The 25,061-nt window shown below is 40.3% G+C and overlaps 1 protein-coding gene across 1 annotated transcript in view; it reads left to right on the top strand.

Moving 5' to 3' along the window:
- Window positions 1-25,061, top strand: part of LOC124804705 (synapsin) — a 744,296-nt gene that overhangs the window by 697,389 nt on the left and 21,846 nt on the right. Inside the window, exon 6 of the mRNA XM_047264964.1 lies at window positions 598-636. Coding sequence (XP_047120920.1) covers window positions 598-636 — 39 coding nt within the window. The remainder of the gene's footprint in view (window positions 1-597; window positions 637-25,061) is intronic.

Below are 25,061 nucleotides of genomic sequence, written 5' to 3'. Positions count from 1 at the left end.
ACAATGTGAATATCCACTAACTGTTCCCTAAAGGTGTTGCCACAAACCTGTCATAGGTCTGCATAAACCCAGTGTTATGCGAAAGAGTATTTTTATACCAGTAGTGATTGTTGTTAATGTGAGCAGTGAGATACACATTTCAGCTAATGTGATCTGTGAGCACCCCAAGTTTTCATGACAATGCAGCTTGGCCAATATGGTTAGAATGGAAACACATATAAGATTATTTGCACATAGTGCATTCAGCATGCCACATCTGATGATGCCAGAACAGTTTGCTGTTGGATGCATCTTGTCAGTTGTAAGATTATGCCTGGTGAAGCATTAACAAATCTTTCAAATAAATTAAGATTTACCATTCACTTTTTTCATGTATCTCTAAGCTTCATAAAAACTTTTGTTTCAGTGTGCATTCAAGCAATTATCTATAGCTTACTACTAACAGTTCTGAACACAGAGATATTATTTTGCACAATTTCAACTGTTAAATTAATCTTAAATTTTGAGCTTTCCTAATAAATCTACACATTTTACTTATGTTCTTGCACAGAGATTTATTTGATTAATTTGTTTATTTGATTTATTTCTCTTTTCTAGCAACTTTGTACCACTTTACCAACTCGTAACACACCACAGGTAAAAATCACATCACTGTTATAAAAAAATTTGTGTGTGAACCCTTTAGTGCTCTTAAAATCCAACAACAGTGTGTCACCAGCTGAAGCAACCATTGTGCTCAAATATTTCTCTTACTTCATTCTTATTTCCAAACCATACAAGTTAAAATGAACTCTTGTCATAGTACTTCAGTACCATATCAATATATTTACTAAATTAATTCCAAAATTTCTGTATAAGCACTCACCTGTACAATATTGATTCAAAGGTGCCAAAGATTTATACTTGAAAGAGATGAGTAGTGAATAAAATGTAAAATGATATATTTCTATAAACTATGTTGAGTCAACAGATCAAATTTTAGCACTCACAAAAGCAAATTACTGATGAAGAAATGTAACTCTATTAATTTTTTTAATTGGCTAAAGGATCATATTATACTAACATACATCAGATCAACAATTTATTACTATTGTGAAGTGTACTCTACAAGAAAGTTTCAGTTTATAATCTTGATAAAAAGTCCAAAAGACATACAAACAGAGCAAATGTGTGTAATAGATATAACAGATCATTTAAGAAACTTTATAAAATCATCAGTGAAATGAACATAGTGTTGGTGATTCTTGTTTTCCATAGCCAAAAATTAAAAAAGGGTTATATTACTGTAATTATTTTGATACCTGGGTATAACATTTCTTGTGAAATTGACATCTTGAGTCTTTTGGCCAACATCTTTTATAAAACACAAAATTTTCTGGGTATGGTGCCACATCATGCTGTTAAGCAACTTACTGGATACAGCCATGGCGAAAACATGTTTTATTTTGTGGCAATTGTTTTACAGCATGACACAGTACTATATTCAGCAAATATTTATGGTAGCTGACACTGGCCACAGACACCTACACTCTTACATTTTTATAAAGTTCCACTCATTCACTAACACACGTGACCAGCACTGCTAAACAGTTTCCTTTAATAGTTACAGTTGATGCAATGCCTTCAGATGCATGCTTTATATTTTGAATGAAGCACATTTTGTTGTTGTCATGCATAATCTATTATCCACCACATCTTCTTGGATAGTCATTTTCATGTTTTGCAGGCAGCTACATTCTCGCAAACTATTTGGTAAATGATTCTGGGAGATCAAACAACATTGTATCATAAATGACTATATCAAACTCCGGGGAGGGAAAATGAAAACTATAGATTTTTTAACCAAACTGAGTTATTGGGAGTCCGATCAGGGCTGTGGTAGATAAAACAGTCACACCTTATGCTTATAATATTATGTCTTTTATGTCTTTGCTTGTATTACACATTGTCCAGATATAATTTGTCCACAAATCCTTGATGCATTCAGAAAATCTGTGATGGTGCACTGGAAAATGCCAGTCCACAGATAGCGTCTTTCATTCAATCACAATCATGACAGCATATGGCCACTTTCTACAAAGAACTTGTAGCACATTATTTTTGCCCAATTCTGGGTCTTTTCCAGTTTTGTATGAGGAATGTCATTGAGAGGAATGTGACAGTTACTTCATTTCAGAGCTGAACAGGTAAGAACAATTTTTTGGCACCTACAGCCAATTAAAATAAACTTTGTAAGCATAAGACAAAATAATCGAACACAAATAACCTTTTTCTCCAGAAGTTTCAGTGGCGTGCAGAAAGTCTCAATTGTGAAACTGAACAGTATAGCTACACTTTTAAACTCTCTTCGAACTCATCAGTAGAAACTGATTCATACTGTTAAAGGAGTGATGATATGAATGCTTGTGACAAGTAATCTAATGTGTGAAAATAGTAATGATCAAAGATAAAACTGGTGGATGCTATTCATTATACCTATTTCCATGTACTGTTTTCTCCTCTGTAGTATTTGCAAAAACTTATGTCTGAGCTTGCAACACAAATCTCCAATTAAGGATGTTGATCACCCAGAATGTTATGACTGTCCAATTAATAGTAAGTTGGTCCACTTTTTGGAATGCACAACAGATACAGTATGTCATAGCATCAATTCTACAAGTTCTTGGAACATGACTGGAGCTAGGTGGCACAAGATACTAACACATAAGAATGTAGTTCCAATGGCTTATAAGAAGAGAATTTTTGAACTCTGAGCTGCTGCTTGATGGCAATCAGATATACTTAACAGGGATTTTATATGATTGTGATTGGGCCAGGAGATAAGCTGGGATGTTCCACGCACTATTGTATTTGAAATGGTCAATTGCAGTCATTGTTTCTTTTATAACACTCCTAGTTTCCACGGAGTCCATGATGGACACTGTCATCTCTCAACATTCTGTGCACCATTTGACAATCAAGCAGTCTCCTGGAAATGCTCTGTTAAATGACCATAACCAAAATAAATAACTCATTCGAGCAGGCAACTCATTTTCTCTGTTGTTTGCTGAATTTATGAGGTTGTCAAGCCCACAACAGTCATAACTAATTATAGCATTCTGTCAATAAGGGCGCAAATGCAAATCATCTGCTGTGTAATTTCATTTGTAATACCATGCACTTTTCCTAGCTTCGTAATCTGTGTCCTGTTACCAAGAGTTAAATCGAGAAGGTCAAGGCCCAAAAGCCCTTTTTGTGTATAAGGGATGCTGTTTTGTCATCATCATCATCATCATTATTTAAGACTGATTATGCCTTTCAGCGTTCAGTCTGGAGCATAGCCCCCCTTATACAGTTCCTCCATGATCCCCTATTCAGTGTTAACACTGGTGCCTCTTCTGATGTTAAACCTATTACTTCAAAATCATTCTTAACCGAATCCAGGTACCTTCTCCTCGGTCTGCCCCGACTCCTCCTACCCTCTACTGCTGAATCCATGAGTCTCTTGGGTAACCTTGCTTCTCTCATGCGTGTAACATGACCCCACCATCTAAGCCTGTTCGCCCTGACTGCTACATCTATAGAGTTCATTCCCAGTTTTTCTTTGATTTCCTCATTGTGGACACCCTCCTTCCATTGTTCCCATCTACTAGTACCTGCAATCATCCTAGCTACTTTCATATCCGTAACCTCAACCTTGTTGATAAGGTAACCTGAATCCACCCAGCTTTCGCTCCCATACAACAAAGTTGGTCGAAAGATTGAACGGTGCACAGATAACTTAGTCTTGGTACTGACTTCCTTCTTGCAGAAGAGAGTAGATCGTAGCTGAGCGCTCACTGCATTAGCTTTGCTACACCTCGCTTCCAGTTCTTTCACTATGTTGCCATCCTGTGAGACTATGCATCCTAAGTACTTGAAACCATCCACCTGTTCTAATTTTGTTCCTCCTATTTGGCACTCAATCCGTTTATATTTCTTTCCCACTGACATTACTTTCGTTTTGGAGATGCTAATCTTCATACCATAGTCCTTAGTCCTTACATTTCTGATCTAGCTCTGAAATATTACTTTGCAAACTTTCAATCGAATCTGCCATCACAACTAAGTCATCCGCATATGCAAGACTGCTTATTTTGTGTTCACATATCTTAATCTCACCCAGCCAGTCTATCGTTTTCAACATATGATCCATAAATAATATGAACAACAGTGGAGACAGGTTGCAGCCTTGTCTTACCCCTGAAACTACTCTGAACCATGAACTCAATTTACCGTCAACTCTAACTGCTGCCTGACTATCCATGTAAAGACCTTTAATTGCTTGCAAAAGTTTGCCTCCTATTCCATAATCTTGTAGAACAGACAATAACTTCCTCCTAGGAACCCGGTCATAAGCCTTTTCTAGATCTATAAAGCATAGATACAATTCCCTGTTCCACTCATAACACTTCTCCATTATTTGCCGTAAGCTAAAGATCTGGTCCTGACAACCTCTAAGAGGCCTAAACCCACACTGATTTTCATCCAATTGGTCCTCAACTAATACTTGCACTTTCCTTTCAACAATACCTACGAAGATTTTACCCACAACGCTGATTAAAGAGATAACTCTGTAGTTGTTACAATCTTTTCTGTTTCCATGTTTAAAGATTGGTGTGATTACTGCTTTTGTCCAGTCTGATGGAACCTGTCCCGACTCCCAGGCCATTTCAATTATCCTGTGTAGCCATTTAAGACCTGACATTCCACTGTATTTGATGAGTTCCGACTTAATTTCATCCACCCCAGCCGCTTTATTGCACTGCAATCTATTGACCATTTTTTCCACTTCCTCAAATGTGATCCTATTTCCATCATCATTCCTATCCCATTCTACCTCAAAATCTGAAACATTACTGATCGCATTTTCACCTACATTGAGCAACTCTTCAAAATATTCCCTCCATCTGCCCAAGGCATCCACAGGATTCACCAGCAGTTTTCCTGACCTGTCCAAAATACTTGTCATTTCCTTCTTACCTCCCTTTCGAAGACTGCTAATTACACTCCAGAATGGTTTTCCAGCAGCTTGACCCATAGTCTCCAACCTGTTTCCAAAGTCTTCCCACGATTTATTCTTCGATGCCGCAATTATCTGTTTGGCTTTGTTTCTTTCTTCAACATAACTTTCTCTGTCTACCTGGGTTCTGGTATGTAGCCATTTTTGATACGCCTCCTTTTTCCTTTTACAGGCTGCCTTGACTGTATCATTCCACCAAGCTGTTTGCTTCGTCCTACTTTTACACACTACTGTTCCAAGACATTCTTAAGCCACTTCTAGTACTGTGTCCCTGTACCTTGTCCATTCCTTTTCCAATGACTGTAATTGACTACATTCAACTAACTGGTACCTTTCTGAGATTGCTGTTACGTACTTGTGCCTGATTTCCTTATCCTGAAGTTTCTCCACTCTTATCCTCCGACATATGGACCTGACCTCCTGCACTTTCGGCCTCACAATCCCAATTTCACTGCAGATTAAATAATGATCAGTGTCATCAAAGAATCCCCTGAATACATGTGTGTCCCTCACAGCCTTCCTGAATTCCTGATCTGTTATTATATAGTCAATGACAGATCTGGTTCCCCTGCCTTCCCAAGTATACCGGTGAATGTTCTTATGTTTAAAAAAGGAGTTTGTGATTACTAAGCCCATACTGGCACAGAAATCCAAGAGTTGTTTCCCATTCCTGTTGGCCTCCATATCCTCTCCAAATTTACCCATAACCTTTTCATACCCTTCGGTTCGATTTCCAATCCTGGCGTTAAAATCACCCATGAGCAGAACACTGTCCTTGTCCTTTACTCTAACAACTACATCACTGAGTGCCTCATAAAAACTATCCATCTTATCTTGATCTGTCCCTTCACAATGCGAATATACTGACACAATCCTAATTTTCTTGCTAGACACTGTCAAATCTATCCACATCAGTCGTTCGTTTACATACCTTATTGCAACTACGCTGGGTTCCATTTCTTTCCTGATGTAAAGCGCTACACCCCATTGTGCTATTCCTGCTTTGACTCCTGACAGGTAGACCTTGTATTCTCCCACTTCCTCTTCTTTCTCACCCCTTACCCGAATGTCACTAACAGCTAAAACGTCCAGCCCCATCTTACTTGCAGCCTCTGCCAGCTCTACCTTCTTCCCAGAGTAGCCCCCATTGATATTAATAGCTCCCCATCTCATTACCATTTGTTTGCCAAGTCGTATCTTAGGAGTCCCTGGTTTGTCAGTTAGAGGTGGGACTCCGTCACCTCCAAAGGTCCGAGGCATTTTGCTCTGATTATTGCCAGCATCATATTTAAAGTACCAGGGAAGCAGGTTGCTAGCCTTACTTGCCCTGAGTCCCATTGGGTTTTACCCCTAACGGCTGAGGGACTAACCGGTGGATTTGGTAGTCTTTGCCGTATGAGCACAAAGGTGACCACGACTCAGAATATGTCCGAGATGCCCAGCCTTATTCCAAAGTAACTGGTATCCCGACTGTCGGGACCACTTACTTGGCCACTCATACGTTGCCCGTGGTTCATGAACTAGGACATGACTACAGGAACCCACACCATGTTTTGTTTATTAAACATTTTGTGGGCCATTTTGCGTTTATGGTAGCAGTAAAAGAACATATCATAAACATTTTCATATCTCTGATTTCATTTTTTCCAACATCCAACCATCATAATATACTCTTATCAGTCACCTAAGTCAGCACATTCTCTGCACCCAGTGTTGACCAAATTATATGCTTGTCTGTATTTTTTGCACTGAGAATGTTGCAGAGCTATATTTACATACTTACAAGAGTGAGTCACTAAATATATTGTGAAGTCAGCACCATGAGTTATGGTCTGAAATTTATTTTACATTTCAACATACTCCTACTGCAAATTTAAACACTCCACATATTGCGGGACAAGGCATTGACAGCCTGCAGCAAAATTCTTGTGACAGAAGTTTCATCAAACATCAAGCGTTGCATCAAACAAGTGACCACTAGGAATATACTGTCTTCAAAATGGTATCTGTTTGTAGGGTTTTTAAGGGGCGCAAACAGACAAAACTCATTGGGAAATAAGATGAGGCTAGGTAGTGAATATTTGAAGCATTCACAATGAGATATTTGTAATACCCCCTTCATTTGTCTTGCTGTGTGGGTATGCTATGTCATCCTGAGTTATCATACCAACTGTCAGGAGTCCATTTCATTTGTGGTGTATGGCTTCTCACATAGATTAATATAGTTGAATGTGGCATTAACAATCTCATCATGAGTTTAGAATTTCATGAGTATGACACCCTGCATGTCCCAAAACACAGGCATTATAACCTCACAAACTGATGGGACCAGCATGAACATTATTTTACTTAGTGCAGTGATGCTTCCATTCCTTAGAGAATTGCTTGGATACAAGTCAGTAGTAGTGACTCGTGCTTTGAAAATGATCTATATTAAGTAGTTGGACATGGGGGAGGGTCATTAATAATTTTCTTGAACATCAACATTTAAAACTTTGTGTTCTGCCTTACAGCAGGTCTTGTCACAGGGGAAGCCTCGTCAGAGAGGTCCACCGCATGAGTGTCTAGGGAAGTGATTCCAGTGGTGTTTTCCCATTACCTTCAACTGATGATGATGAAATGATAATGAGGACAACACAACACCCAGTCCCTGAGTGGAGAAAATCTCCGACCCAGCCAGGAATCGAACCCGGGCCCCTTGGCATGACAAACCGCCACACTGACCGCTCAGCTATCGGGGTGGACAACATCAACATAGCAACTTTTACTGTATTTCAAATAGATATTAAAATCAGGAGAACACTATTTGTGATCATAGTATCAATTTCAGATAAATTATTTGTGAAAATACAAAGGGGCAGAGCTTAAAGGTACTCTTATCAGTTTTAAGGTATCTACCCATACAACTCTGGAGCAACAGTCTTCAAGAAATGTACACTGGAATATTTGACAATGTGGTTCATAAAGCAGGTTTCAGTTTGTCTCTATATAATTTCCTTCTTTTCCATTATCTAAAAGAACTGCCCACAATGGATTGTTAATTTAGCTTAGGTAAGAAACACGTGAAAGGAATGGATGAAACAGCTCATAAAATCACACTTAGGAAATACATTTAAGACCTGACAGGGTCAGTGATTCAGATAGATGTCGGGTGAACATGAAAGCCAGCGAAGCTGTGATACCACTCGTCCATCCGAGAAGGCTTGCACATTTCTCATGAGATGTGACAAGAGATTGTTCTGGTACAATGTTGTATATGACGCTGCCACAAAACATGAAAGCCAGCGAAGCTGTGATACCACTCGTCCATCCGAGAAGGCTTGCACATTTTTCATGAGATGTGACAAGAGATTGTTCTGGTACAATGTTGTATATGATGCTACTACAAGGAGCAGCAATACTTTGGCCTCTAAAACAAACCCATTGTTTTGCTCTACATTAAGACTGCCTGGAATCACAACTTAATGTTATCTCTAAAGGTACCAGATGTATCAACTTGGTATTTTCTGACTTGTCTTTTACTAAAGCAGGTTGGCAGATTGTGGCCACCACACATTAATTTGGCACTCACTAAAGAATATGCTGAAGCATGCCAGTGACAGTACCAACCTCCTGATTGCAGTCTAAAGTATTTGTGATTTCTGAACAACAGAAGCTGTCACAATGTCATGTATTCCACCAGCTCAGGCAGCAGTAGTCATTTTGATATAGTTGATACAAACAGTCACACAATACTGCAGTGTTCCTATAAACAAACCTGAATTGTTCATTTCAGCCTAGTGAACAAGACAGCATCCATCCCATGTGTGGTCGCAACCGTTAATCCAGTGGCTACTCATCAGTGCATATGCCTTCTCTGTCTCCTGTTTCAACACACACATTACAGTTACAGCAGAATGCCCTGTGCAAAGGAAAAGAAACCCATTTTCCAGAGACATATTCTTTTATCGTATTGAAACTAGCCAACATGGTCATATTGCAATTTTTCTTAGAACAAGCATAATGGCACTTGGTCTCATGTTTCCACTTAATTTGACATTTCTCTAGTAAACGAACTTAGAGGAACATCTATTTTTCCTTTCATAAACAAGGGAATGCTGCTGGTTCTATTTGTACAGGGTTATTCAAATAGACAGACCTTCCTTCTTCTTCCTGTACCCTTGTCTCACACTAGTACAGGGTTAATTTAAGGAGTGGTCAGATGCCCTTCCTGTTGCAGCACCAATGAACAAATGGAATATGTGCACCCTGATTGTCTGTGTGTAGTGTCACTCACATGAAAGTGAGCGAAAATTTTCTAAATGTTTGTGAATCATGTAACTGAGGCCTGCTTTCAATACCAGCCCAGCATTCACATAGTGGGATGTGGGATACCATCTAAAAACCACATCCAGGCTGACAGGCACACCAACCCTTATCGGCTGGGCACATTCAATATAGGAATGGTGTACCTCCCTTCCTGGAAGTTGTGCTTTAAAATGCATGGCTATCTGGGTGGGTATTCAAATAGGTAGGCCCAATTCCACTAATTTTTATTTCTTGAATAATTTCTTGCACAAAAATAATTTACACGCTGTTGGAAAGATGAGGATCTTAAGTTTGTATTACCACTGCTAGAGCCCTGATAGTTGCTTAAATGACCACTAGAGTGCACTAGTCAACAGACAGCCAATTTGTATCCGTTATAAGATGGCTACGATGAAGCAGAAGGTTAGAGTTTGGAATAAGTGGGTCAGCAATTCCAGTGCAGATGGTATTTCATGTCCAATTCAGTACCGAAGCACCGAATATGAAAAGCATGTCATTGGCTTAAACATTTTCAATAAACTGGATATCTCTGTAAGGGAAGAAGTATGAGATGACTGTGTAGGTCCAGTGAGAATGAGAGATGAAATGAGAAAACTTTTGTACGTAGTTTGGGTAGGTCAATAACAGAGCTAATATACTGAGGTGACAAAAGTCATATCAGACCTCCTTTTGCCTGACATAGTGCAGAAACTTGATGTGTTGTGGACTCAACAAGTTGATGGAAGTCCCCTACAGAAATATTGAGCCATGTTGCCTCTAAAGCCATCCATAACTGTGAAATTGCCAGTGCAAGACTCTGTGCATGAATTGACCAATTATGTCCCATAAACGTCTGCTGGGATTCATGTCAGGTGATTTAGGTGCCATACCATTCACCTGAACTGTCCAGAATGTTTGTCAAACCAGTGGTGAACAACTGTGGCCTGGTGACGTGGTGCACTGTCATCCACAAGAATTCAATCATTGTTTGGGAACGTGAAGTCCATGAATGGCTGCAAATGGTCTCCAAGTAGCCAAACATAACAATTTCCAGTAAGTGATCACTTCAGTTGGACGAGAGAACCTAGTCCATTCTATGTAAACATGGCCCACACCAATGTGGAGCCACCACCAGCTTGCATAGTGCAGTGTGACAACCTGTGTCTATGGCTTCGTGGGGTCTGTGCCTCATTCGAACCCTACTATCAGCTCTTACCCATTGAAATTGGGACTCATTCAAACAGGTCGCAGTTTTCCAGCTGCCAAGGGTCAACCAATATCATCACAAGCCCAGGAGAGACACTACAGGCAATGTCATACTGTTAGTAGAGGCACTCGCGTTGTTCATCTGCTGCCAAAGCCCATTAATGCCAAATTGCACTGCACTGTCCTAACGAAGAGGTTCATCATATGTCCAACATTAATTTATGTGGTTATTTATGCAGTGTTGCTTGTCTATTAGCACTGACAGCTCAATGCAAATGTCACTGCTTGGTCGTTAAGTGAAGGCCGTCAGCCACTGCCTGTCCACGGTGAGAAGTAATGCCTGAAATTTGCTATTCTTGGCACAACCTTGATACTATGAATTTTGTAATATTGAAATCCCCAACAATTTCTCAAATGGAATGTCCCATGTGTCCCAATCTGCATTCAGAGCCTGTTAATTCCCATTGTGTGGGCACAATCATGTTGCAAACCTTTTCATATCAAACAATTGAAACTCCAGGTAGGAATACCAACAATGTAAGAAAAGACAGATTGGTACTTACCATAAGAAGATATGAGAAGTTACAGACAGGCGTAATTAGACGACACTTACATAAAGCTTTTGGCCACAGCTTTCATCAGTGAAAGAGAGACACATACCATTCACACTGCAAGCAAGCACACCCCCATGCACACATGACTGCCAACTCCAGCATCATGGGCCAGAATGTCATGCTGGAATTGGTGGTCATGTGTGCATGAGCTGTGCTTGCTTGTGTGTGTGAATCGTGTTTATCTCTTTTTACTGATGAAGGCAGTGGCCAAAAGATTTATGTTAGTGTATTTTAATTGTGTCTATCTGCGACTTGATGTGTCATCTTTACAGTAGGTAGCAATCTGTTTTTTCCTATGTTGTTGATAAACCTTTTTGTACGGACCATCTGAGTACAAATGACATCTCTGCCAATGCATTGCTCTTTTATACATTGTGTACATGACACTACCACCATTTGTATACATACATATCGCTATCCCATGACTTTTGTTATCCCACTGCACAGTATTAAAGAATACTTCAGCCGACTATATGGCGAGTTTTGAGACAGTGCTTACTGCACAGGCACAATCACTTACAATTTGTGCAAGTTCATGTTGAAAATGACAAGAAAAGCTTATTGAATTTTGTAGTGACAGGGTAAGAAAGAGGAAGAATGAAAACTGTTCTTCTGCACAGGTCTCCTGATCTGATGCCAATAGACATTTTCTTGTGTGGCTTCATAAAAGAGGTAGTTTACATTCCACCTCTACCAGAAGCTCTGGCCAATCTGTAGGGTTGTATTACAGCTGTAGTGAACTCAGCAACATAATAGATGACTCTCCATACGTGAGAAGAGTTCATCTATTGCATGGATGTTTGTCATGCAACCCTAAACTTTAAAACTTTCTACTTCCATCTGTATACAGATTATTCATGTCCAGTTTATATTTCATCTACTAAAAATTAATTAAACTGGATCCACCTTTTCGAACAAACCTGCAGTTGTCTCTTGGCAATCTTAACCACTTATCACCAGTATACTACACTACACAACTTCCAAGTTCCAGTTTATTCAAGTCATTCCTTCTTAGTTAGTTACTTTCATGTTCTGGGTTTTGCAGTTCTGATAAACTTTAGTGTATTATTGCAGCATTATTATTATTACTATTATTATTATATTTTATGACCTTCATTGGACCACTCTAGCCAGTTATATGAAGATTTATATAGGTTGTTGTTTTTATTTGATAATACAATTCAGTTCGATAAAAATTCAATAATACAGTGGTACACAAATATTATTATATGAGGGTTGGCTGAAAAGTAATACATCCACCTTCGTAATTCTTCAACAGTTGGCACCATTGGTTTGTGGTGGGTACTGCCTTGTTCTGTAGCCTCTTTTCTGCAGCTCCAGTTGGTGGGAAGCCTTACCATTAAACGGTTGTGTTGTTACAGTGTAAAAAGTATGGAACCCTGCGCAGACAGTCAGTCAATGAGATTTAAGCAATGTGCAGTCATTGAATTCTTGACAGCAGAAGGTGTCACCCCAAAGCAGATTCATTCTAGAATGAAAGCAGTTTAGGGTGATTTTATTGATGTGAGTACTGTGGGTTGTTGGGCGAGTAAGTTGAAAGATGATTTGAGCTGCATATGTTATTTTTGGTTGTGTTACTGTTTTACAGTGTTTTAATTTTCTACTTGTTCATAAGTTTTTTTGTTATATGCGTTTTTAGGAATGTAATCTGCTTTATTAAGTTTTTAAATTTTATTTTGCCATGTCAGTTTCTCATTTAGGGTGTTCATAATGATTTCACCCAACTATTTAAATTGATCAACTATTTTGATTTCCTCTTCTTTCATAGTAATTTTGTTTGCAAGTGGTGTATCAGTTAGCATAATCTCTGCTTTTTCAAACAATATTCTAAGGCCAGTTTTCTGTGCTATCTCTTGTAGTGATTTAACTTGTTGTCATTTCTTAAACACTCTTGGCAGGTAGATCAAGATCATCAGCAGATCCCAAGCAGTATCATATCATTTTTTGTGCTTCCAATTCCTATGTTTTTGGGGTTATCCTTGTACCATTCTCTCACGCATTCCAGAGCACAATTGAATAATAATGGTTATAGGGAGGCACCTTGTCTTAAGCTTGATTTTATGGGAAATGATTAAAAAATTTCACCTCTAAACTTTATTTTGAGTTGGTGTTGGTCACAGTAAGTTTCATAAGTTTAAATAGTTTTTAATACTGATGATCTATGGAGACACCTTCTTTAACTCTGTAAATGTTATTTCCAGAGGGTCTTTCTGTTTCCTATAGTACTCTACAATTAATTTTAAACTAATGATCTGATCTGCACAGCTTCTTTATGGCCTGAAGCCTTGAAAATCCCCTAGTTTCTGTTTTAGTTGTTCCTTGAGTCCTTGTCATAAGTTCTTGAATAAAATCTTGTATGTGCAGCCTAGGAGAGATGTTCCTCTACAGCTATATTGGCTTCTCATGTAGTGAGTGGATAATGGGTTTGGCCCAGTGTTAGGGGAATTGTTCAGTTACCCAAATTTTTTTAACAGCTATGTGTAAGAAGGACTTGACTGTATCACTTTAACATTTTCACATTTCGACAAGAACTTTATCTTCTCCACATGCCTTATTTTTTGTCCTAGAAGTGATTTTTCAACTTCTTGGAAAGCAGGAAGGTCTGGTTTCCATTGGGATACTGGTGCTGAATTGTAAGAATTCTTTGGGTTCTTTGCAGTTCAAATGTCCAGTAAATGCTTTTGCCATGATTTCAACATTTGCTTTGTTACTGGGCACAATTCTTTCATCTTCAACTTTCAGTATTAGCACAGGGAGCTCATATTGTTGTAGATGTTTCTCAAAGATTTTGTAGTAGTTCCTGGAATTGGCTTTGTGGAAATTATCTTCTACAGAGTTTATTATATCCTTACGAAATTCTTACATTCCTAATGTGTTGTGTGAGCTTTCTCCTTTCATTTTTAAGTTTGATGGCATTTTCTTCTGTTATATGTGTTAGAAACTTTAACAGTGCATGGAATTTGTCATTTTGTTGTCCACCATGCGTATTTTCTTTGTGGATTCAATGGAGCTGGACTCTTGTCTTATTTTTTGAGACTTTCTACCAGTTCTTGTAGAATATCTATTAATTTAATGGTTTATGTTATTGCTGATGTTTGTATTATGAAAGGAATAGCTGCTGCTCACCACAAAGCAGAGATGCTGAGTTGCAGATAGGCACAACAACAAGACTGTCACTAAATTAGCTTTCAGCCAACAAGTCCTTCATCAAAAATAGTCAATAGACACACACAAACACACAAACACAACTCACATGCACATGACCACAGTCTCTGGCAGCTGAAGCAGACTATGAGCGGCAGCGCATCATGGGCAAGGCAACCAGGTGGGGTAAGAAAGAGGCTGAGGGAAAGGGAGGGGTAGCATGGTAAGTATGGGCAACGGTAAAGTGCTGCTGGGGTAGCATGCAGGGATGAGGTGGTAAGAGGGTAGGGCAGCTAGGTGTAGTCAGAGAGACCAGGAGGGTTACAGGACCATAACAACACCAATTTCAGTTGATTTTTGCCTTTCACTATCAATGTGCTCCCTCAGATTTTACCTTGTTTCCCCTTATTTCATTCATTTCATCCCTTTTGTGATTTTTGTCACATATTTGGGTGCTTTCTTTTCAAACTTTTTCGGACTTAATTCTATGTTACTTACAAATTTTTTCTGGTTTTTTTCCCCCACCACGGAACCTTGCTCCTTCCATCTTCATCACTACAGAAAAGTTTCCTTATCCCTAGCCAGAACCCATTCCCAAATCCAATCTTGGAAGAATTTTTAAAGATCTCTCCCTTTCTCCCAATCCTTACAGTGGAAACACTTTTTTGCCACCAACCCTACCAATGAAACTCAACCAAAGACCAATGTTGAACCCTGCCTGACTCCGTTCGCTCCTCTATCCAACTGTGCACCAGTCCCGCTGCCCCCAAATCACCCCCTGTTAACTTTCCAGAATTTTGTAACCTTCAAATCTTGCCTACTATCATTTCCCAAAACCCTCAACATGCAAACTAACATTACATCTGCAGAAAGAACCATAATCCACCAACTAACAACTGATCCCAATCTTATAACCTGACCTGCTGACAGAGGCTCCACCACTGTTGTTTTGCACCACAAGGATTGCCTGACAGAAGAACTCTGCCAGCTGTCAGATTCATCCACCTACAAACCCTGATACAGTGGCCTCATTCCAGAAATCCAGCAGGATCTCTAGTGTCTCTTCAAATCCTTAGTGCATCCCAGAGCCCCTCTCCAGAGTCCATCTTTCTCCTCATCCCTATCACTCCCCACACTCCTACCTTCAACATGCTTCTAAAGTCCATAAACCCGTCCAGCCAGGATGCCCCACTGTGGCCAGTTACTGTGCCCCCATGGAGAGAATCTCTGCTCTCACAGACCAACACCTTCAGCCTATTACCCACAACCTACCCTCCCATATAAAAGATACCACCCATTTCCTCCACCAGCCCTCCACATTTCCTGTTCCTTTACCACATGGTGCCCTGCTACTCACTACTGAAGCCACCTCCCTTACACTAACATCCCTAATGCCCAAGGCCTTACCACTATTGAACACTACCTATCTCAATGCCAGATTGATTCCAAACCAACAACCTCGTTTCTAGTCACCATGACCAACTATATCCTCAGCCACAATTATTTCACCCTTGAAGGTATTATCTACAAACAAATCAGGGTATGGCTCTGGGCAACCACATGGCACCATCCTATGCCAACCTACTCATGAGCCATCTAGAGGAAGCCTTACTAACCACCCAGATTCATTGATAGCATCTTAATGTTGGATCAAAGGTGATGACACCCTATCCACATTCCTCCAGAACCCCAACACCTTCACCTGGTCCTACTCAACCAAACAAGCCAGCTTCCTCAATGTTGACCTCCACTTCAAAGATGGTTACATCAGTAACTCTGTCCATATCAAATCTACCAACCACCAGCAATACCTCCGCTTCAACAGCTGCCTCCCATTCCATACCAAGAAGTCCCTTCCATACATTCTAGCCACCCATGGTTGTTGCATCTGCGATGACAAGCAGTCCCTCTAAAAATACACTGAGGGTCTCACTGAGGCCTTTACAGACCATAATTAGCCCCCACCCCCACAAAAAAAACCTCAAAAAATCTCATACAAAAACAGATCTCCTGTGCCTTATCTTTCCAGTCACCCACCATCTTCCAAAGTCCCACTGTCTGGCCACTGAGGAACATTCCCCTTATGACTCAATACCACACAGGACTGGAGCAACTGAATTACATTTTCTGCCAGGGTTTCGACTATAGTCATGCCATGAAATGAGGAATCTCCTATTCACTATCCTTCCAACCCCCCCCCCCCTTCCAACAATGGTATTCCACCACCCACCAAACATACACAATGACCTCACTGTTTGGTCTCCTCCCCCAAAAATACCCAACCCTCCCACAGTGGTATTCCACTGTCCACCGAACCTATACAATATACTCGTCCATCCCTATGCAACCCCTGCTCCCAATCTCTTGCCTCATGACTCATATCCCTGTAATAGACCTAGATGCAAGACCTGCCCCATACATCCTCCCATCATCTGGTCACAAACATCACATGTCCCACAAAGGCAGGGATACATCTGAAACCAGTCATGTGATCTAGCTAAGCTGCAACCACCGTGCTGCATTCTACTTGGGCATGACAACCAACAAGCTGTCTGTACGCATGAATGGCCACGAACAAACTGTGGCCAAAAAAGCAAATGGACCATCCTGCTGTTAAGCATGCTGCCCAACACGATGTTCTTCATTCCAAAAACTGCTTCACAGCCTGTGCCATTTGGATCATTCCCACCAAGTCTAGCATTTCAAATTGTGCAGGTGGGAACTCTCTGTGCAACATAGCCTACATTCCTGTAACTCTCCTGGCCTCAACCTATATTAGTCATTGTACTTAACAATTTAGCCCCTTCCCTGTTCCCATTCCAGTGCTACATAGCCCTCAATTCCACCAGTGCACCCAGCCTTTTTACTTCTCTCGTTTTCCGCTACCCCCTGCCCCCCCTCTCTTCCCTGCCCTCCATCTAATCTCCTGACTGCACCTAGCTGCTCTACCCTCTCTCCATCTCATCCATACATACTCCCCCAGCAGTACTTCACCATCCCCAATCCTTACCCTGCCATCCCTCTCCCTCCCTGCCCCAGCCTCTTCCTTATGCCCAACCACTTGCATCTCCCATCATGGGCTGCTGTTCATAGTATGGGTTCAGCTGCCAGAGACCGTGGTCTCATGCTCTCATGCGTGTGTGTGTGTGTGTGTGTGTGTGTGTGTGTGTGTGTGTGTGCGTGTGTGTGTTTTATCTATTTTTGACAAAGGCCTTGTTGGCTTGAAAGCTTATTGTGTGACAGTCTTTTTGTTGTGCCTACCTGCGACTCAGCAACTCCTCTATATGGTGAGCAGCAAGTATCCTTTTCATAATAACATTAGTATTTGTCATTTTTAATTAGCTGATGTTGGTTGTAGCTCCTATTTCGTTTTTTTTTTTTTCTTCATTTTCTTTATCAGAATGAATTTGATGTTACTTAAAATTTTAAAACATTTTGTATAAAAAGCTTTTAGTGCATAGATAATCAAAATACAATGACGAGGTAGTTTTGGTTTAACAACCATCCGAAGATCTGTAAACAAGAAAATACAGAAAATTGCCTTAGAATGTAATATTTGAAATAAAAACATTTGAAGAAAACACAACTACTCTGGTAAAAAATGGCAGTTTATAACATAATTGATAAAAATAATCATCATACATAAAAATGGACAAGCATCACAGATGACTTTACAGTGTTACAGTAACAAAAAATTTCATGGTTTAATATACCCAACAATGCACATATTAAATCGGTGTCAAACGCAAACTGGGTGTACCAGTAACAATGAGAATGCCATGATATGAATTTGTATAGAAAGCAACGTGACTAAGAAATGAGTGCTAACAGCAAAAACAAAATTGAGCTATTCTGTACAACTGTAGGAATACACACAAAGACACAAACATCACAGCAAAAAAAAGGTCTTAAAAATTTTAAATTAAATAATCATAACATAAAATGTCATCATGTATGGAAAAAACCTCCTATTTAGCTGTAATGTGAAAATGAACACATAAAATTCCAGTGTTACACCAAGGATTTAAGAACACACCATACACATACAAATGATGATGATAATGTGATGTTTAAAGCTTTCCCGGCAGCGTACTGATTGTTCCATAAAAACACGGCAGAACTGCCGGATATCAGTAACGTCCTGCCACGATATTTCGGCACAGAGTCTTCTGGCCATCTTCAGGTGAGTGCCGCTGTAGTAGTACTGGCGAGTACGCGCTGAGCTCCACTATTTAAAGCCTTCTGAGGTGACATTGTGCATGCGCTGCTCAGCGTGCGCATTCATAACGGCTCCGTGCGCTGCGCCTGGCGCCCTCCACTGTGAAAGCCTGGCATATCGGTATCAGGTCTATTTCCATCTTTATGCAGATAATTACGTCGGCTATGAAGTTTCTCTGTAACAGGATTCCAAGCAGAGTTTAGCTGATAATCGCTATCTCGATTGCTGAGAGTCTCATTGTCAGAAGTCTTATTTGCACAGATTCATTGATAACCGAGCTCCAAAAGTTTGGCCCATGCATCAAACTTTTGGAGCTCGATTATCAATGAATCTGTGCAAATAAGTTGTCTGACAACGAGACTCTCATCAATCGAGATAGCGGTTATCAGCTAAACTCTGCTTGGAATCCTGTTATAGAGAAACTTTGTAGCCGATGTAGTTATCTGCATAAAGATGGAAATCGACCTGATACCGATACACCAGGCTTTCACAGTGGAGGGTGCAAGGTGCAGCGCACGGAGCCGTTATGAACGCACACGCTGAGCAGCGCATGCGCAATGTCACCTCAGAAGGCTTTAAATAGCAGAGCTCAGCGCGTACTCGCCCGTGCTACTACAGTGGCACTGACCTGAAGATGGCTAGAAGACTCTGCGCCGAAATATCATGGCAGGATGTTACTGATATCCGGCAGTTCTCCCGTGTTTTTATGGAACGATGATGATAATGATGATTTGTTGGTGATGGCACTAAACAGCAACGTGGTCATCAGTGCCCTTGTATGAATGATATAAGGACAAGATTGGTGAAAATCTATTAAAAAATAATGATATATTGGCAAACCAAGTTGGATTCACGTGCAGGAATTGAAAAGACGGTCACGATAAGATGAGCATCAGAAAAGCCCTCAATAAAAGTCAGACAAAACAAAGCAGAACAACCAGGTAAAATCGAGGATAAAATACCAGTACAGATACAAAAAAGGGGACAAGTGACTGTGGCTGGATGACTAGTTTTAGATAATGATTGAGTTACCCTGCGAGACATTAAAATCTCACATCCAACAGTTTTGGAAGAATTCTGGACCCCTTGCCACATGAATCATATACCTGTGGAAGACCCATATGCAAGACCTGCCCAATCCACCCATCCAGTACTTCCTGTTCCAGTCCTGTCACAGGCTTTTTTTACCCCACCAAAGGCTGTGCCAAATCTGAAGCAGGTATGTCATTTACCAGCTCTACTACATAATGCGATAGCTTTTTATATTGGTATGACTACCAACCACCTGTCTACCAGGATAATGGCTACCACCAAGCTGTGGTCAAGAGCAAAGTAGACCCCCCTGTGGCACAACTTGAACTAACATGCTTGATTTCAGTGGCTGCTTCACAAGCTGGGCCATCTTGATTGTCCCCTCCACCATAAATTTTTCTGAACTGCACAGATGGGAGTTATCTCTATAGCACATCTTCTGCTCCCGAAATTATCCCAGCCTCAAGCTGCAGGAACCTGCTGTCCCCACACTGTCCACACAACAGTTTACACCCCTTCTGTCCTATCACCTCCATTCTTTTCACCTCTCCTCACTTTCATTGTGTGCCGCCCTCTTCCAATACACCGGTCCTTTCTTTCCTTCTCTGCTCCTCCCCTTTTTTCTCCTCTTCTGCTCCCTGTCCCCCACTTCACCTCTTGACACAGCCTCTGGCAGTCTTGTCAGACCACCATCTAGTTCCAATATACCCTGCTAGACAGCACTCTTGTTTATCCTCATCCATACCCTGTTATCCCTCCCCCTTCCTTCCTTGCTCCACTCCAGATTGCTTTCACATGACTGTCACATCCTGGTGGGAGCTGCCAGAGGTTGCAGTCGTATGTGCATGAAGTGCACTTGCTTGTGTGAAAGTGTGTGTGTGTGTGTGTGTGTGTGTGTGTGTGTGTGTGCGTGCGTGCGTGTGCGTGTGTGTTTGTTTTCTTTGCTGAAAAAGGCTTTTCACCTCTATGGTGGACAGCAATCTATCCTTTTCCTAATATTGTTAACTGATAATGAGGTGTTGTTTTAAAATCTTGTGTTATGTTCGGAATTTTTCCCAAAATGTTTGGTGAGAGATTTTAATGTGTCACGGAATGGCTCAGTCACCCATCACTTGTAGTCACTCAGCCACAGTCACCTGCCCTGAATTTTTTTTCTTGTTTCTTGTCCTTGATTTTATCTAATTATTCTGCTGTGTTTTGGCTGACTTATGGGGGCTGTCTTTTCAATTCTTGTGTGTGAAAGCAACTTGATTTTCTGACATATTATTATTTTTTAATAGGTTTTCGCCAATCTCATCTTCATAACATTCATGCAAGATCACTGATGACCTTGCTGTTTAGCACCCTCACCCACAAATCACCACCACCACTTGTACAAGTATGATATGTTTATAAATCATTGGTGTAACACTGGAATCGTATGTGTTCATTTTCAAATGATAGTTATGTAGGATTTTTGTTCCATGCATGTTATGTTGACATTTTTACCATGAACGATAGGTTTTTAGCTTTGTAATCTACATCTGCACCTACATCCATACTCCGCAAACCACCTGACGGTGTGTGGCAGAGGGTACCCTGAGTACCTCTATCAGTTCTCCCTCCTATTCCAGTCTTGTATTGTTCGTGGAAAGAAAGATTGTCGGTATGCCTCTGTGTGGGCTCTAATCTCTCTGATTTTATCCTCATGGTCTCTTTGCGAGATATACGTAGGAGGGAGCATTATACTGCTTGACTCCTCGGTGAAGATATGTTCTCGAAACTTCAACAAAAGCCCGTACCGAGCTACTGAGAGTCTCTCCTGCGGAGTCTTCCACTGGAGTTTATCTATCATCTCCGTAACACTTTCGCAATTACTAAATGATCCTGTAACGAAGCGCGCTACTCTCTGTTGGATCTTCTCTATCTCTTCTATCAACCCTATCTGGTACGGATCCCACACTGGTGAGTAATATTCAAGCAGTGGCCGAACAGGTGTACTGTAACCTACTTCCTTTGTTTTCGCATTGCATTTCCTTCAGATTCTTCCAATGAATCTCAGTCTGGCATCTGCTTTACCGACGATCAACTTTAGATGATCATTCCATTTTAAGTCACTCCTAATGCGTACTCCCAGATAATTTATGGAATTAACTGCTTCCAGTTGCTGACCTGCTATATTGTAGCTAAATGATCAGGGATCTTTCTTTCTATGCATTCGCAGCACATTGCACTTGTCTACATTGAGATGATGTTACCTTCAGTAATTTTAAAACTTCAAGAGTACTGGCCATGGAAAAAAATTCTTTGCTAAGATGTTTGTTTATTTTTGTGTATTCCTACAGCTGTACAGCCTGCCTCAGTTTTCTTGATGTATTAGCAAGAAGTTTCTTATTCATGTTGATTTCTACGTAAAAACATCACTGCAGGATGATTACTGGTACATGCAGTTTGTGCTCACCCCACATTTAATATGTTCATGGTGGATTATATTAACCCATTCCTTCCCAGTTTTGCACCAGGTGCACTCAAGTGTGTATGCCTGGGAGCCTCATTCAACATGTGAAGAGGCCATTAAGGGAGCTGGATGCAATCAACTGCAGCTTGTGGCACATACTGGAACAAATGGTGCCTGTCGTCTGGGCTCCAAGGTCATACTTGGGTCATTCCAGCAACTGGCAGAGAAGGTTGAGAATACCAGCCTTGTGTATGGAGTTTCCACAAAGCTCACAATTTGCAGCATTGTCCCCAGAACTGACCTCGGCCCCTTAGTTCTGAGTTGAGTGGAAGTACTGAACCAGAGAATTCGAAGGTTCTATGATAAGCTAGGCTGTGACTTCCTGGACTTGCACCATACGGTTGAGAACTGTAGGGTCCCCCTAAATGGGTCAGATGTGCACGAGACATCAGAGGCTGTTACCTAGATAGCTGACAGTGTGTGAGGTGCACACAAGGGTTTTTTAGATTAGGCAACTCTCCATCCAATTCAGATAACGGCAGCTGTAGGAAGCCCAGAAGTATCAGTGAAAGACTGAAAGAAATGGCTCTCCTAGGTGGGAGTATTAAAAAAAATCCTAGTGGTTAACTGTTGAAGCATTCACAACAAAATGCCAGAGGTCAAAGTCCTCCTGAAAAACAGTGAAACTCATATAATACTAAGTACAGGAATCTTGTTGGAACCTTAAATTGATAGCAGTGAGATTTCTGGTTAAAATTTAAGTGTATATTTATAATGGGAAATGGAGGTGGTGTATTTGTCACAGTAGGCAAAAAACTCAAATCCACTGAGACAGAAATTGAAGCTGCATGTGAGATTGTTTGGGCAAGCCTCAGTATCAAGGGTGGAAATAAAATGATGATTTGACTCTTCTGCCATTCACCCAGCTCTTCTCCTGATATAACCAAAAATTTTAGAGAAAATCTCAGTTCACTTGTACATAAGTTCCCCAGTCATAATACAATCATCAGTGGAGACTTAAATCATCCAAAAACACTTGAGAAAATTAGTTTTGTTAGTGGTGGGTGTGATAAGGCACCCTGTGAAACATTACCAAATGTCTTCTTGGAAAACTATGAAGGGCAACTAAAACAAGCAGAAAGATATATATGTTCCGTAAACTAGATAGAAAATCAGTAATGTCATGTTTCAACAAGAAAGTTGAAACATTCAGCACAGGGCACGAGCATGTAGAGGAACTGAGGTTCAATTTAAAAGAATAGTTGATCATGCACTCAATAAGTATGTACCCAGTAGAACAATTCATAATGGGAGGGACCCTCCATCTCGCATACAATCACTGTAAAGACACTTCTAAAGAAACTGAGACAACTGCACAATGGCATAAGACTATAGGTAAAAAGATGCAGAATGAAACACTTTTGTCTGTCAAGAGAGTATTGCGTAAAGCCTTCAATGACTACCATAGCAGAATATTGTCAAATGATCTTTTGCAAAACCCAAAGAAATTCTGGCCTTATGTAAAGGCACTTAGTGTCACCAAAATTAGTGTCCAGCATCTAGCGAATGAGAGAGGAATTGAAATTGAGGGTAGCAAAGCAAATGCTGAAATGCTTAACTCCATTTTCAAATTTTTTTACAAAGGAAACACCCAGAAGAATTGCCGCAATTTAATCCTTGTACCACTGAAAAGGGAAATGAAACAAGTATTAGTGTCAGTAATGTTGATAAATATTTGAAATCGTTAAAACTGAACAAAGCTCTAGGACCCAATAAAATCCTTATCAGATTCCATGTTGAATATGTGGCTGAGTTTGGCACTCTTGTAACTATAATCTGTCACAGATCCTTGAACAAAAGCACAGTTCACACCCGTCTACAAGAATGGTAGAAGTGATCCACAAAGCTACCATCCAATCTGGACATTGATTTGTTGCAGAATCTTAGAACATATTCTGAGCTCAAACTTAATGAGGTATCTCTAACAGAATGACCTCCTCTATGCCAGCCAGCATAGATTCCAAAAATATTAATCATATGGAACCCAACTCACATGACATACTGACTGTTTTGGATCAAGGCACTCAGATAGATGCAGAATATCTCAGATTTCTGAAAAGCACTTGATTCAGTATCACACCTATGCTTATTGTCAAAGTACAATCGCATGGGCTATCAAGTGATATTTGTGACAGGACTGAGGACTTTTTGGTAATGGGCATGCAGCACGTTATCTTGGATGGAGAGTCATTGTCAGATGTAGAAATAACTTTGGATGTGACCTAGGGAAGAGTGTTGGGACCCTTGCAGTCTATATTGTATATTAATGACCTTGCAGACAATATTAACAGTAACCTCAAAATTTTTGCAAATGATCCAGTTACTTATAAAGAAGTATGTTCTGAAAGAAGCCGCATAAATATTCAGTCATATCTTGATAAGATTTCATAATGGTGCAAAGATTGACAACTTGCTTTAAATGTTCAGAAATGGAAAACTGTGCACTTCACAAGACAAAAAACATGGTGTCCTATGACTATAATATCAATGAGTCACAGTTGGAATTGGCCAACTCGTACAAATACCTGGGTGTAACACTTCGTAAGGATATGAAATGGAATGATCACATAGACTCAGTTGTGTGTGAAGCACAGTCTACAAAGGAGACTGCCTCCAAATCGATCATGCAACCCATTCTAGAATATAGCACACGTGTGTGGGACATGTACCAAATAGGACTAACAGGGGATATTGAACATGTACAGAGAAGGGCAGCACAAGACTTGTTTGACCCACTGGAGAGTGTCCCAGAGATGCTGAAGGAACTGAACTGGCAGATACCTGAAAATGGACATAAATTATCCCAAGAAAGTCTACTAACAAAGTTTCAAGAACTAGCTTCAAATGACAATTCTAGGAATCTGCTACAACACTCTGTGTGTCACTTGCACAGGGATTATGAGGACAAGATTAGAATAATTACAGCACAGGTGGAAGCATTCAAACAATCACACTTTCCGCAATCCATAACTAAATTAAATGGGAAGAAACCTTAATAAC

Source organism: Schistocerca piceifrons, chromosome 7 (assembly GCF_021461385.2).
Source record: "Schistocerca piceifrons isolate TAMUIC-IGC-003096 chromosome 7, iqSchPice1.1, whole genome shotgun sequence".
In the NCBI taxonomy this organism is placed as follows: domain Eukaryota; kingdom Metazoa; phylum Arthropoda; class Insecta; order Orthoptera; family Acrididae; genus Schistocerca; species Schistocerca piceifrons.
Note: the sequence above shows the minus strand (reverse complement) of the source record. Positions and strands in the feature narration are given on the sequence as shown.